General features: G+C 44.5%; 1 protein-coding gene across 14 annotated transcripts in view; it reads right to left on the bottom strand.

The window, feature by feature from the left end:
* Positions 1-628: 628 nt before the first annotated feature.
* Positions 629-15,871, bottom strand: part of Znf384 (zinc finger protein 384) — a 26,978-nt gene continuing 11,735 nt past the window's right edge. For 6 of the 14 annotated variants that reach the window (XM_055609361.1, XM_055609357.1, XM_055609358.1 and 3 more), the window contains 10 exons: positions 14,741-14,811; positions 14,210-14,447; positions 13,927-13,974; positions 13,387-13,723; positions 12,505-12,597; positions 7,494-7,718; positions 6,663-6,845; positions 5,133-5,211; positions 2,383-2,541; positions 629-1,941 (listed from right to left, as the gene is read on the bottom strand). In XM_055609361.1, the coding sequence (XP_055465336.1) occupies positions 1,549-1,941; positions 2,383-2,541; positions 5,133-5,211; positions 6,663-6,845; positions 7,494-7,718; positions 12,505-12,597; positions 13,387-13,723; positions 13,927-13,974; positions 14,210-14,447; positions 14,741-14,806 (1,821 nt within the window). In that variant the 5' untranslated portion in view covers positions 14,807-14,811 and the 3' untranslated portion in view covers positions 629-1,548. The remainder of the gene's footprint in view (positions 1,942-2,382; positions 2,542-5,132; positions 5,212-6,662; positions 6,846-7,493; positions 7,719-12,504; positions 12,598-13,386; positions 13,724-13,926; positions 13,975-14,209; positions 14,448-14,740; positions 14,812-15,871) is intronic. The other 8 variants (XM_055609362.1, XM_055609366.1, XM_055609364.1 and 5 more) reach the window with 8 other exon arrangements.

The following is a 15,871-nucleotide window of genomic DNA, read 5'->3' as shown; positions in this document are numbered from 1 at the left end:
AGGTAGTGCAGGCCCTTCCAAGAGATCTTTCCCGTGGCCCTACAGGGTTTCTGTGGAGTCCTGGCTGTCTCGGCCCCTCACAAGTGCTGGGGGAAAGGTGTGCACCACTGTTCCTCAGCTTTCCTTCTTTAATGTTGTGGAGGGTAAAGGGTAAGGGATATAGTTGTTTTGTTAAGTGAAACCTTGCCTCACATGTAGGCAATGCAACCCCCATGACAGAATTTGTGCACCAATGTTCCTACACTGAAAATGGCTGAGAAATCATACACATGGAGACTTACCACACAAGCATTCATTCTTCATACATTCCAGTTTAAGTCTTAATGCTATCCTAGAATATCTCCCCAAATAGCCTTTTCCCATGCTAGCTTACACCAGTAGCTCACTGCCTCTCATCCTTAAACATGAATTTATTTCTATACAATGTTCTAAAAACATCCCTCAGTTTGTACATAGGATTTTTTTCATTTTTAAATTGCTTTATAACAACTGTGTATAATTCCTGATTATTTTAATTTTCTTTTCTCTGAAATCTGCCATGATTTAAAAAATTAAAAGGCAAAAGAAAATTAAAATGCCATGGCCAGAGGACAAGATGGAAAAAAAAGACAAAAATAAAACATCAATATGAAAATTCTCAGAGATAATGCATTTATAAACACAGAAATGGTTACAACAAAGATGGCCGTGATGAGCAGGTATATATATATATATTTATATATATATATATTTATATATAAATCCATGTCCGGCATCTGACCGTGGCACCTAGGAAGCTAAGTCCAGTCCTTGTGTGCGCCCTGAATTCTCCCTTCTCTGCAATACCCTGTCTGGGGTTTTGCAGAGAACACAGCTAACACAGCTCCCATAGCTCCTTGGACTGGGGTGGTAAGACTCAGAGTATAGGCCCTTGGTTGGCAGAGAAGGAAGGAGGCTGCAAGGAAAACTCTTTAACTCATTCTTAGGCCATTGGTCACCTGGGGAAATCTCTGGCACCTTGGCGAACACGTGTCAGCGACTGCCCTCTTACAAATAAAAAGGTAGGGTTACCACCCAATATGAATAGTGAGACCATGTAAGGGGAAGAAATGGCTCACAGGGGTCAGGCCACGTGCAAAACCTGTTCTTTTACAGGTAAGCATAGAACAGAAGGCTGGCTGCATTTAGAGCTTCCTTTTCTGTTATCTGGGAGGGCCAGCCACTAGTCTTCTATCAGCCCCAACTTTGAAGATGAGTAGAGAGATAGGTAAGCGCCCACACTGGACAAGATGTGAGGTCACAGCAGATCCTTCTCTCAAGCACCAAGCCCCAGTTATAAAGCTCTTCTTGGATGGGGGCTGTTGAATAACACTATCAGCTCAGGATTCCTTTGCCAATCAGGAGCAGCTGAGATTAAGGATGGTTATCTTTTGAAGGAAAGCCATGCCTGAGACCCAAGGAGCTGGAGACAGGACTTGTCAAGGAAGAAGAGAACTTTCCCACCATGAGGAGTTGACAAAGGAGGGACCAGAACTTCTCTCTCTTTCCAGTGGATGGCAGTACGGATCTCTAAGAGCTGGCCAGGTGCTCCACCTGGATGGTGCTGGTGGTGACAGTGAGGCAGATGTCTTTATGATGTTCTGCCGTCTTATAAGGGGTAAGGTCAAAGGAACACTGGGGTGGAGGGTTCGGGTTGCTGTCCCCACCACCCCCACCCTGGGGAGCTGCCCCAGGGGACTGGAAGTGTGGTGGTTGTGGTGGTGGCTGCTGCTGCTGCTGCTGTGATGCCTGGGAAGCCTGGGCCTGAGCCTGGGCTTGAGCCTGGGCCTGGGCCTGCGCTTGAGCTTGAGCCTGTGCTTGAGCCTGGGCCTGGGCCACTGCCGCCGCTGCTGCTGCCGCTTGCACTTGTTGTTGAAGATCAGGAGGGTTGTGTTTGCGCATATGTTTCATAAGGTATGTTTCCTGGGGGAAACGGTAAAAAGAAGTTAGGATGAAAGGAAGGGAAAAAGATGACCTGCAACTATCACCTTGGGCACTTACTCTCTAGTGTTTATTTAAAATGTTCTAGAGTTGGGCAAAAAGGAACGGGACCTTTAGAAGTCACTGTGGACACTGAGCTGGCAGAGGGAAAGTTATTTTTCTCAAAGATCTCTGAGTGAAGCTAATTTATAATCTTGTTCTAGAATCTCAGAAAAAATACCTGAAAATTTGTCCCTCACAAAAACTTGCCTTGTATGTCTAGAATAAAGAGACTGCTTAAGAATTACTATTTGTTTCTGAATTCTCCTAAGTAAGAACAGGGGACAGCACATGACAAACCATTCATTAAACCCCATCAAAAAGGGACACACAGGACTGTTGTCGTAGATAAGGGGGCAGAAATGGAAAACACCAAGTACTCACCGATGTATATGCCCGACTACAGATTGTGCAAGTATACACCTTGGCGTGTTTCACTGTGTGTGTAGATAAGTGAGCCTCTAGTGAGGCCGCATCTGTATATGCTCGGTGACAGTTGTGGCACTTGAAAGGTTTATCTTTGTTGTGCTGCCGTCTGTGAGACTACAAACAAACAAAAACCCAAATAAGTTGTTAAAAAAAGAAAATCCCAATCATTTGATTTTCCTAATAAAGACTCAGGAGCCACACACAGTGGTGAAAGCTGTTGGCTCACAGGCAGAGAAAGCACCCAGTTGACCTTTCTACTCAGCCAATATCCCAGAAGGAAAACCCCCCTTCCTCTTCCTCCAGGCTGTCTTAAATGCCATTCAACTCCTCCTTGCATCTATCCGTCCTACAGACTTCCTCTGTCTACGGTTTTTTCCCATGTTCACTTTGTGTCAAATGGTTGCTTGCTCCACCTCTTGAACTAGGGTTAACTTTATTTTATCCTGTTTACAAGCTTTTGGTTTAAAGGTATTTGCTAGGGCTGAGCCACACCACATTAAGAAACAGGTGTTTCCAGTTCACAATTGTGGGGTTCACCATGGGATCAACTATCCTACACCAATGAGTACTGTTTCTTCCTTGGCATTTATGGAGAGACAGCCCCAAGATGAGTTTTCTACAAGAAGGCAGTGCAGACTGCTTTGAATGAAACTTCAGAACTAGTGGCTAACTGAAGAAATGTATCTCACATGGCATAAAGCCAGGGTCCTGAAAGTTACAATGATCAGCTCCCCGGTCTCCCTCTTTCAGTGATTCTTAAAGTGAGGTAGGGGGACTACCTGGCCCTTCCGAGGGCTCACAGAATCAAAACTCTCAAAACTCATGAGACAAGGGATGAGGAGAGTGCCTGCTGTGCATTAGGAGCCTGTGTTCAGACCCTCAGCATCCACAGAATAGCCCGCTAAGGTGGTGTGCTCGAGCCCAGTGCTTGGTAGGCAGAGGTGGAAGCTGGAGGATCACTAAGGCTTACTGGTCTAGACAAAAATGGTACCCTAGAAATGCAGTAAAAAAAAAAAAAAAAAAAAAATCAAATCTCAGAAATAAGGTGGAGAACTAAAGCAGCAGGCATCCAAGTATGCCCACACTCATGAATCAATAGCCACTACACATCTACACACAAAAAATAAGCCAAGTGTTGGCCTCTGCACTCCTGCTCCCTCAGATTATAGACTGACTACAGCCCATGAGAGAATATGTTCACGTTCAGCAAAACCAGACTGAAAAATCTTGCAAAAATTCTGAGTGCAGCAGCACATGCCTCAATCCCAGCACTTAGAAGGCTAAGCAGTTAAGATGGAAGAATCAAGGCCAGCCTGAGTTACACAGCATACCATTTTAAGTAAAACAAAACCACAAGAGCTGCTTATGTAGCTCAGTGGTAGAGTATTTGCCTAGAATAGGCTATGAAAAACAAAACAAATAAAACCTTGCAAAATGTGAAGTAATATTCTCTCATTAAGTTCCTTTAGTGAGATATGGGAATATTTATGTTCTATTGATGCTAACGGAATTGGCTTATATGATTACTTTTTTCTTTTATTTTTTTGAGATAGTTTCATGTAGCTAGGCTATGACATATTTTATTTTTATACACATATCTGTGCAAGTGCCTGTGGAGGCCAGAAGAGCACTGGATTCCCTGGAGTTGGAGTTATAGGCAGGTAGTCGTAAGCTACCCGTGTACTGGACACAAACCCAAGACTTCTGCAAAAACAGCAAATGCTCTCAACTGCTGAGACTTCTTTCTTTCTCTTTCTTTTCCTGAGCCATCTTTCTAGATGCTAAGTTTTTGTTTAGAAAAATGTCTTACTATGAAGTCCACAGTAGGCTGGTTCCAGGCACATGCCACCATTTTTGTCTTTGGTTTATTCTATAATGTGGTATGTACCCGGAACTGAACCCAAGGCCTGACATGTGGTAGGCAAACACTATCAGCGGCCTTTTCCCCTTTATTTTCATATTGTGTTGACTGTGTGTACATGTATAATATTATGTGTGTCACATGGATAAAAGGTAATGGACAACCTTTAGAGTTAGTTCTCTCCTTTCAATGTTGGCTGTAGGGTCAAACTCAAGTACTCAGGCTTGTATGGCAAGTATGTTTCACCACTGAGCCACCTTATCAGGCCCTAGTCCTTAAGGAAAAAAAACCTCATTTTTGGGTGTGTACATGCTCTCAGAGGCCAGCGACAACCTTGGTGTCATTCCTCAGGGGCCATCCACCTTGTTTTCTCACACATGGTCTCTCACTGGTCTGGGGCTGGCTAATTTGGTTAGTTAGGCTGGCTGGACAGTGAGCGCCTGGGGTCTGCCTTTTTCCCTTTTCCAGTGCTAGAATAACAAGCACATACCAGTACTGCTAGGTTTTGTTTGTAAGTGGGTTCTAAAGATTAATTTCAAGCATTTGTGTTTGTGGCAAGCACTTTACCGTTTAAGCTAACTCCTCAGCACTTGCTTATTTTTAAATTTTGAGACACTGTCACCATTAAGTCACCCAGACTGGCCCAAACTCATTTTGTAGCATAGGCAGGCCTTGAACTTTGGATCCTCTGCCTCAGTCTTCCAAACAACTGGGATTAAAGGCTAGCAGGCTTGCGTCACCTCAGTGAAGAGAATTTCGTTCTGAAAACCTCTGATAATCACCAGTAATAGCTAAATGGTAGTTCCAAGTCTCAGACTCAAGGTCCTATGTGAAAACCACTTACCTGCAGATTTGAGAGTTGTGTGAAGGCCTTCTCACAGCCCGGGTGTGCACATTTGTATGGCCTATCACCGGTGTGGATTCTGTAGAGAACGATAAGAGGAAGAGTATGGCCATTAGCCTGGTCATTTAGGGCAGGGCTCTGTACCAGATCTCAGGCTGCCTCCTGAAGAAGTTCCTCAGGTGCATCCGCACAAGGTGCTAGCTTTAGCTCCTCCCTGACCTGGAATGGTTTGTAGTGCCTGATTTTTGGTCACTGCCTATAGCACTCAGCCCAAGGAGACCCTCATTCTGCTGGGAGAAGAGGGACTGAAGGCTCAGCATCCAGGATACAGGCAGATCATGATTTGACAGACCAATTTGCTCCTATAACAACCATCCTGGTGAATGTTCAGAAACAAAAGTAAATACAATTATAACAAAAAAGAGAAATACATAACACTTCCTCCTTGGTTTCCACTCTACAAGCAGAAACTGCTCCCTCAACCTTGAACATCATATCCAGATATAGTTCTGTGATTAAAGAACAAGTTACAATGATTGTTGAAAGTAGCAGTGACTTTAGTGAAAACGCAGGAATTCCTAGGGATTTACTACCCCAGTCTAAGCCCTTAATGACAAGAAATCCTGAGGTTAGAACCAATTTATTAACCTCTTCCCCCAACACCATAGGGCCTTCTAGCTACAAAGATGAGCCGAAGACGTGAGGATGCACCAACAGCTGCTCCTTTTTAGGGATTTCAGAACCATCTGGGATCAAAGCCTCAAATGCATGAAGACAGCACAGTCCTCAAGGCGGTGTCTCATCACTTTTCAGGTGAGAACATCACATCCACAAGAAGCAGGGTGAGAGAGCCGACTGCCAGGAGTCTGGACTCCCCTTCATCTGGAGACATCAGCAAAGGAAACCATCAGCTCTTCAAGCTATCAGACTCCCTCCTCCCTAGTAATTCCACTTTGACAGACGCCAGCTCATACTCATGTAGTAGTAGCTTGTTGTTTTGTTTCCGGTTCTTTGTGAATGTTAACTTCAATTCCCTTTGTGCTCTACTCTTGGCATCCCTTGGAATCTTGCTTGTTCTTGGTGAGTGTATCCAGGCTGGTGCCAGCTTACATCTGATTGTATCTCCCATTTGTAACTGGTGCCCTGAGGACTACAAGCAGGTCTTCGAAAATCAATTGTCTGCTTTGGCACCAAAGAAATCTGTGTGCTTGGTATTTTCAGGGAGGAAAATGAAGGAAAGAGCCTTCTTTGTTCCGAGTCTGTCTCTGTCTTTAATCAATCAGGCAATACCACATAATCACTGTGTCTTTTCAATAGTTTGTGCTCCAGAAAGATTCTCTTGGCATCCACTTCTTTTCTCTCTGTTGCCAGTCATACTCTCCTCCAGCCAGGTCTCACCTCCAGCCAGGTCTCACCTCCAGCCAGGTCTCTCCCCCGCCCCCCGCATGCGGGTGGTTGTGTGTGTCCGGGGCGGGGGGGTGGGGAGGGCATGCCAGCGGGGCGGGATCAGTAGCCCGCCCCCTCCCTTACCGTGTGTGCTGCTGGAGGTGGGAGAGCTGGCGGAAGGCCTTCTGGCAGTAGGAACAGTTGTAGGGTTTGGCCCCCGAGTGGATACGGAGGTGCTGAGCCAGGTAGGAGGTGTTGGCGAAGGTCTTGGAGCAGTGCGGGCACTTGTGGGGCTTGATGGTCTCCGTGTGCATCTTGGAGTGGATCCTGCCGGAGAGGAGAGGAGGGAAGGGGGGGGGAGGAGGAAGCAGTTCGACACCACGGGCTCAGCTCTCTGCTGGGTGAAATGACGTTGCTTGACGGATGAGAGCACCCCCTCCACCCTCCTCCCAATAAAGCTCCAGCTGGAGAGGCTAATGAAGAGGATAGCCATGTCTAGGTTGTTGCTGACTGCAAGTCGGCTAGAATGGCAGTGAGATGATGAAGAGCTGCAACCCATGGCTCTTGGTAACCTTACAGTATTCAGTCTTGTCAACCCTCGGCCTTTTCCTAAGGTTATACACTCACCACAGTTACCCTGTTTCCAAATAGCAATTTGAACTTAGGCCAATACCGCCTGTTCCCCATGGACCTGAAGTTGAATGCACACCATGGCTCTGAACTGAAGCATATAGTAAAAGCAGGGTCTGCTCTGTAGAAGATTTCCAAACAGACACAGAGAGAAACCACAAAAATTGTTCCAGAGTTGGGGACTGGAAATCACAATTTTCAAGGCCCCCCATTCTTCTAGGATACATGATTTAATTTTCAGACAGTAACAGAGTAAGATTTCAAAAGGCAAAGGAGAGAACAGCTGGCACAGGCCACATGGCCTTGAGGGTTTTGTGGCTAGGTTGGGGGTAAGAGCAGCCTTACCGGGTGTGCTGCTGCAGATGGGAGAGCTGGCGGAAGGATTTCTCACAAAAGTTACAACTATAGGGCTTGGCCCCTGAGTGGATACGGATGTGCTGGGCCAGGTAGGAGCTGTTGGCGAAGGTCTTGGAGCAGTGCGGGCACTTGTGGGGCTTGGTCTCGGTGTGTGACTTGGAGTGGATCTGCATCTCCGACTTTGAGTAGAAGGTCAGCGAGCACATCCGGCACCTGCCCAAGCAAGGGCAACATTAGAGCCTTCCCATCAGGAGGTGCTGCTGAGCCTCGCAACCCTGACATGAGAAGCCCACCTAACTAACCCCATTTCCTGTTCCAACTACCAGTGAAGTTTGTAGGAGCTTTTTCTTTTCTATTTAAAGAAAGGGTCTCATGTAGCTCAGGCTGGCCTTGAACTCATGATACGCTTCTTTCTTATCTCCCAAATGCTGGGATTATAGCTATGTACCACCAAGCCCAGCCTCTACTGCCTAACCTAACACAGTGCCCTGTATTCAGAAGTACTCAATAAATGCTTGGTAAGTGACTAGATACTCTTAAGTGTACAGAATAAGCATTCAACTCTGGTAAGGCAGAAAGTATTATGAGCTAATGAACACAGATCAGTGGTTCTCAGCCATCCAGATGCTGCAGCCCTTTAACACAGTTCATGTTATGGTGACCCCCAACCATAAAATTATTTTGCTGCTACTTCATAGCTTTAACTTTGCTACTGTTATGACTCATAATGTAAACATCTGTTTTCCCATGGTCTTAGGTGACCCCTGTGAAAGGGTCATTTGAGCCCTATTGGCTGAGAACCACTGATAAAAAGATTTTATTGGGCCAGGAAAGCTTTCAAACTTGTAAAGTTCACTCCTGTTCCTAGCTTCCCTGTGTTATCTATTTGTCTCTTAGTAGTCAAGTCTGCAGGCAATAATGAAGGAGAACTGACTAGATGAGAGCTTTCATCTCCAGATGAAATTTGGTCCCTAGTTTTTGTAGTGACTGCTAAAGAGGAGATGGAAAGTGCCAGAATTAACTGGAGGGGCTTTCCCAATTGATTTCTGGTCTCTACTCTGTAGCTGATGTTCCATTAATCACTTGCCCCTGCTCCCAGCCTCAAGTCAATCAAATAAAAACAAATTTTGAAACAAGCCAAGATAACTGTTAGAAGTGGATTATAATCCTTAAGTCTTAACGAGAAAACAAATGACTGAAAAGCAATGATGCCGCTATACTAAACCTTTTCTTAACACAATGACGCCAGTGCTGGCACTCCAGGTGGCATCCACAGCACCTGAATACAATTGTACTGGTCACCTGAACCAGTGGATCCTTCCTGCTCTGGCACTACCCAACAATATCAAAAAGAAGGTCTCCTGCAAATTAAGGCATAGGCTCTTTGACTTTATTGAGTAAAAGCTATTTACATGTGACAAGAGCCAGCTTGCCAGGGCATACTACAGCAGAAAGGGCGGTGTTCTGGAAGCAAGGCCACTAGGGATAAGCTACTCTTCTCGCCACCTTATCTTTGTAAATTGGGTACCAAAGGGTACGGGATGATTCTTGTGTTCTTTTCATTTCAGAATCTGTTTTAATAGAAAGAACAAGTTCCTTCTGAGAAAATATTATCATTTGCTGTAGTCTCTATATTAATGCTTTCACTAAACTCCTAGTAACTTGAAAACCAATTTTCACTCTCTACTCACTTTATAACTCTGAAGAAAACTCTTGACTACCACTGGCTATTGACTAAGACATCCAAACACTGCACGAGAAACAGGATGGTCCAAAGTAAACAGTCAATGGGAGTCTAGGCACTTGGAGTCTAGTGCAACAGAGTTCAGTTATAGGTTTCCTGTTAACCTAAACCCAAATCTTCTGATCTTTAAAATGAAGACATTAATGTTTGCCTCTAGAATGGCCAGCAAGCAGCCAGGACCATCAAAGGTAAGCTAAATGTTCTTTATTAATAATACATTATTGCTCACAGCTTTGAATATTGATGGGTGTGCCAATGATACAAGTATTTTACAAAGACTGAAGTTAGCAACTAGACATAATGCCACTTGTATGACACTGAACTAATGTAAAATAAGTTCCTTTGATAACGAGAGTTTCTCAGTCCAGGTAGACCATGTTCATTGTTCAAAAAGAAATGTTTTACAGTGCTGGGGCTTGAACCTAAGCCCTGCCTCATACCAGGCAAGTACTCTTATACGGAATTGTATCCTCAGCCTAGCATATATTTTAATTCAAATCCCATCACCCTTGAAAGTTCATTATAAAAAAGAACATAATTCTAGCACTCGGGAGTCTGAAGCAGGCCTGCGATGGGCTTGTATTCCAGCTTGGGTTACAGTGAGAAATCCTGTGTTAAGAAATCAGAAAGAAAAAAAATCTTCAACAAAGCTTTAATTAGAGAAGAATCTGAAAAACTAAACTGAAAATAGGCTGGCAAACCGGGCAGATTGACACATGCCTGTAATCCTAGTACCCAAGAAGTGGGAGGCAAGACAATCAGGAGTTCAAGGCCAGCCTGGGCTGCATGAGACCCTGTCTCAAACAAAGGACTGGCAAGAGAATAACCAGTCTCAAAAGATCCTAGGGTATAATGACAATAATGATGGTCAGAGGGTCATCATGACGACCATAACTGCTGCTTGATATTGCCAGGGACTGGGGTAGGTACTTCTAAGCGCCCTTGTTTCTACTCAAAATAACCTGGCAGGTATTCTCCTAATTCTACAAAAAGGAAACCAAAAGTTCCAATGACAAGCAATTTGTCAAAGAGCAAGCTATTCACTATGATGATGTGACAATGCTCACACTATAGGTTTGGCACGAGAAGTATTTATACAGAGGATGACTGTCGATCTGCGAGATGAAGGCACTGACCTTTGGTGACAATTAAAGTACAGGCTGTGCCTCCCTAATTCCAAAAGTCTAAGACCCAAAATGCTCCAACTTTCTAAGGACCAACATCACACCATAAGTGAAAAATTCTACATATTACTTAACGGGACAGATGGAAGTCAAAACACAGGCTCACTAAAAATACCATGTAAAATTACCTTTAGGCTGGCTATATTTGAAACAAATGAATTCCTTTCTCACACTTAAAGCTTGAACACAAGTTTATTAAAGTGTAAAAGAAAAAGTGCAAGGAAGGCAAGTTGTAATCTTGGCGAATGCCTGAATAAGGGAGATGGAGAAAAAGAAAACCAGGGCCTTTTTAAGTTAGGCATAAGGTTCAGCAAGCAGGCAGCCCCAGGACAGCCTAGCAGTTACATGGGTTAAAGAAACTTCAGAGAAAAAGTTAAAAAGTCCAAAGTGTTAGGGAGAGCCCTTCTAGGCTGGAGCCACTACCCAGAGAGGGGAAGTGGAGGGAGCTATGCCTTTCTGAGCCCAATAGAGTCTCACAGCAGCTCCACAGCAACTCATTCTATTCTTATTCTTGAGAGGTTATGCAGACCAGGCTGGCACTGAACTCCAAATACTCCTGCCTCATCCCCTTGGGTACTGAGATTGCTGGGGTGTGCCAGCCACCACATGCAGCTTAACGTAAATTTCATGTTCAGACTCAGGTCCCATACCCAAGATATTTCATTATATACATGCAATATTCCGAGATTTGAAAAAAGCCAAAGTCTCAACCACTTCTGGACAGGGGGTATTCAACCTGCATTTAAAAACTCTGGAAACTTGGGAAGCCAAGTCAGTCCTTTACTGTCGGGTTCTGGCCAGCTGTGGCAGTGGAGGGAAAGCTAGCACCACATCACTTACTCTCTAACTTCGACGGACGCCATGTGGATCAGACACATTAGGAATGGGGTGCAGTGGCCTGGATTCAGAGAGCACTCTATATTATTACCCCAGCTTTTTCTAAGATGCTGCAAACATTTCAAATGTGAGATTTCCCCTCAAAACTACTTTCATACAGTAGATCAGTCTGAGTTTCCCACTGATCTCACAGATGGGAACAAAGACTTAGAGCTAAGTTGGCTTATCCACAGTAACAGCACCTAAAGTACCCCATCACTCTAACAACTGGGCTGCAAGTAGCTGACACACACATGCACCAAAATCAGGGGTCTTTCTTTTTAAGTCCAAATGCACAACAAAGAAGGTCAGGATTCTTTGTGACTTAGAAGATAAGATCCCTTTGGACTTTGTAATTTTAAGTTTTTGAAGGAATTTTTTTCATCTATGATATAGTCACTGTTGAGTTTCAGGGTTCCCTTTAATCATCCAAGTGTGAGGGCTTTCAAGAATTCAAAAAACACTGAGGGCAAAAGGTCCTAAAAGGCGTCTTCCAACTGTGTACTCACAATTCTCTGCATACATATCCATGTATATAGTCATACATAGCTGGGAAATCCAGAATAATTTTAGTATGGAGGAAAAACAAAAACAAAAACAACTAACTTGGCAGAACTGAGGATCCTGGTCAACCAGAAGGGCTGCCTCTCTGTTACTTGAACATGTTATAAAATGCATCTCACGTCACAACGGCCTCACTTTACACAAATACAGTAAAAAAAAAAAAAAATCCAGGTATCTACACAATCAAGTTTAAAGGGATTTTCATTAACTGTTATAATAAAAGAATGCCTTTAAATGAATCAAACTTGTCAGGTACCTTTATAATATGGTATGATGTAAACATTTTCCAGGAACACTTATTGTATAAAGTGGGGTACACCTGTAATAATAAAGCTACAATGAACTTCTGGATTACAGCTGGAATTCTGCAGTGCTCAATATTCTGCATAGCAACACCGCCCTCTTTTTCACGTATAAAGAGGTGTATTTAAACAGTGTACTTGTGGATACTTTCTATAGAAGGACTAAACAATTCAAGTAAATAATGCTAAAAAATGATTAGCTCTCATCTTTCTGAACTTCCCAACATTTTAAAGATTATCTATACTCCCAACAAATGGGAGGCATACAAAGAATTCTCCCCATTTTACAGATGAGGAAACTGAGGCGCAGAGAGGGGAAAAGGACTTGCCCAGGGTCACACAGCAAGTTCGTGGTGGAGCCGGGAACTGAATCCATGAGCCCAAGGCTCTGTCCATTTCCTGTGCCGCAGTTCCCTTCGCTCCTAAAATGGGAACAACATTGCCCATCTCGGTACACTAAGGACAGAACCAGTCTCCCAGCCATGCAAATCTTCCCCTGTCTATAGCAAAGCTGTGTTAACAGTTAACCCGATCTGCACATTGGGACCAAGTGCCCAGAACCCACTAGGGACCCTGACAGCTCTCAAGGAGATTAAAATTATTCAGCCTTCAAAGGGTAAGGAGTTTCTCTGTACACAGTGCACATGCAATTACGCATGTGCTTTTCGGAATGGACAACATAAGAGAAAGGAGGATCAAAATGACTTCCATGAATTAGAAAGTGAGCCAACAGTCATTTTATAGGTATACTATTCCTCCCATCCCAACCATGCAGGGGCTGATGGGAGCTAGTGCTCAACACCGCCCAAGAGCTGGTGGATGGCACCCAGGTTAGGTGGTAAGGTGCTTACCAGAAAGATTTCTTAGAAAATAAGATACAGAAAGAAAAAAAAAAAAAAAGCTGCAGACACTGTCTGGAACCCAGTCTGAAGCCTTATTACAAGAGACAAATTCTCCTGTCATTCAAAAAAAATCAGTCAAGGATTATGATAAAGCCTAGTTTTAAAAGGGTCGAGTGGAAGAGGGGGCCTACATGATAACAAGTGCCAGTAGCTCCACCTTCCTATTCCATACAGGACACCTGGACATGCAAATGGCTCTCAGGTGGACAGATGCTGAAAGCACAGAGCCTGACTTGGGGCAGGACCCAAAGAAGATAGGGGAGACTTCAGTGACCCTCAACCTGTCCTGCCCCTGGCTTTGATTCCTACCTGTAGGTCTTGCCATCTTTCTGATGGTCATCATCATCCTCAGGGGCAAGGACGTAAGGGTCATTCATCTCAGGAAGCCCTGATTCCAGCATCCGCTTCTTCTTGCGGCCCCGAGGAGGCTTAGGAGGAGCCACAGTGCCACCACCACCACCACCTCCGCCTCCTTCCTCAGGTAGGGTTGATGCTACCTTCTTGGAGAGGTCAGGGACCACCTGTAGGGCTTGTGAGCCAGGGGGAAGAGCTGAGACAATCATGGGAGCCGAAATAGGGAAGGTCTGGGCTGACGAGGCTGTGGTCACGAGAGAGCCTGATGGGGATGTGATTACCAAACCAGGACCTGGGGTTGGGGAGAAAAAGGAGATGGGGTCATGCTGTTCATCTCTGACATTAATCTATTTCACCCCCCCCCCCATAGCTGTCAAATTAACCCCACACCACCACCCTCCAGCCCATAATATACAGGAAATCCCAAACCCTGTACAAAAAAATAATGGTTTCCTAACCCTTGTCCCCAGCCCCCCTGGTAACAGTGAGATTTACCCCTTGATTGACTCCCTTCTCTTCTCCACCTCTGAGAACAGGAGACTCCTTGATTCAGAGAAGGAAAGAATGTCACCTCCTCAAAGGCAGGGACCGCATCTTCTACTTCTTTGTATCCCCCACAATGCCTAGCACATTGCTAGGTACACAGTAGGCACTTAATAAAAATCTGATTGAGGAATTAAACATATACCCCACTCCCCATTTCTTCAGAGCCCTCCAGACTGGGGTACTGATCATGGGAGATCAACACCTCAGATTGGAGAGGAGCAGGGGTGCTTACCCGCAGTCATCAGTCCTGTAGATGGCACAGGGACCACTGTGATATTCTGGGTAACTGATGCCTGACTGTGTGGAGTCAGCTGTTCTGCCTTGGACTCTGTGTCCATGCTGATGCCAGAGGACAGGGACACTGAGGCAGGCACTGTCAGCAAAGTGGGATAGTGAGGTGGCGCCAGTCCACAGCCCTTCTCTGGCAACAGCTGATCCTTCATCTTGTTGATGAACATAGTGTTTTCAATCTAAAAGGAAGGTCAGAGGAGAGCCCTCTTCAGAAAGAGCCAGTCTGATTCTGTCGGCCCCTAAGGACTTCCCATCATCATCATCATCTCGGAGAGCAAGCAACAAGGAACTGATATATTGTTTCTGGACAGGAGCCAGGCCCAAGCACTATGTTACTCTCAATAATAAAGGATTCAGTGAAATAACACGTGTTTTACTTTGCTTCAGCCCCACACAGTAGAACCAATGATGAAGAACTTAGTACTCAGAGCTGAAATAAATGCTGGACAGAACAAAAGCAAACAGCACTTACCTGCCCTGAGACTGTTGGAATAGAAGGCCAGAAGTATGGGTTAGAATTGAAGTGAGACTCTTCCATTCTACCTGAAAAGAGAGAGACCACATATCACACCTAGGAATAACTGCTGAAATTAAGTAACGGAGCAGAGTAGTTGATCTGTCTCTGGCACCTGACCACATACTTGGGAATTAACAATCATGACCTCAATGTCTAGACCAGACAAAGTGGAACAGGGCTGTAATCTCAGCACTTGGGAAGCTGGAGTCTGAGGCCAGTATGAACTACTTAGTGAAACATTCTCTAAAAATAAATAGAAACGACCACTGAGCAGTATTGGCCCGTCCCAAAACAATTTAAAATGTTTGCCAAGCTTCAAAAAACCAGAATTGGTATTTTTCTTTAAAGAGAAATGAAATTATAGGAAAGAGACATGTCCACGGCCACACACAGCCAATCATCCACAGGCTTAAAAACAGATATCTTTCATTGTTCCTTTTCCTTATTCCTTAAATCCATTTTCCTTACAAAAAGTTTTCAGATTTCCAATCAACACATCTATGACATTGCAATTCTACATAGCTTGAAAGGTTTTAAATTGGTGGAAACTTGAACAATCTGAAGAGCCCAAGCTGCCCTCAAACTGGTGCTGTGATCCTCCTACTTCAGCCTGAGGTCTGTCCAGAATGATGGGCATGCACTACCACACCTGGCCTATAACCAGTCTTTGAGTGTTAGATGGAGCCTGAAACAATGCTACACAAGTATCACCAAGACTGAAGAAAATCCATGCTATATCACTGGGTAATATGCATGATGGGCTGAGCAATGAGAAACAAGGGATTACCAGTCTAAAAAAATTGTAAAGGACTGTGTGTGTGTGTGTGTGTGTGTGTGTGTGTGTGTGTATGCACGCTCACTCATCTGCAGGTGCCCTTAAAGGCCAGAAGAGGGGATTAGATCCCCTGGAGCTGGAGTTATTGGTGGTTGTGAGCCACTCTCTATGTACTGGAATCTGAGCTTGGAACCTCTGGAAAAAAAGCAAGCACTATTCAAACACAGATTACCCTATCTTTCTCTCTTTCTCTCTCTTTCTCTCTCTTTCTTTCTTTCTTTCTTTCTTTCTTTCTTTCTTTCTTTCTTTCT

This window comes from Psammomys obesus, unplaced genomic scaffold (genome assembly GCF_907164565.1).
Source record: "Psammomys obesus unplaced genomic scaffold, mPsaObe1.curated_primary_1811, whole genome shotgun sequence".
In the NCBI taxonomy this organism is placed as follows: domain Eukaryota; kingdom Metazoa; phylum Chordata; class Mammalia; order Rodentia; family Muridae; genus Psammomys; species Psammomys obesus.
The sequence above is the reverse complement of the archived record's forward strand: the minus strand, read 5'-3'. Positions and strand labels throughout refer to the sequence as shown.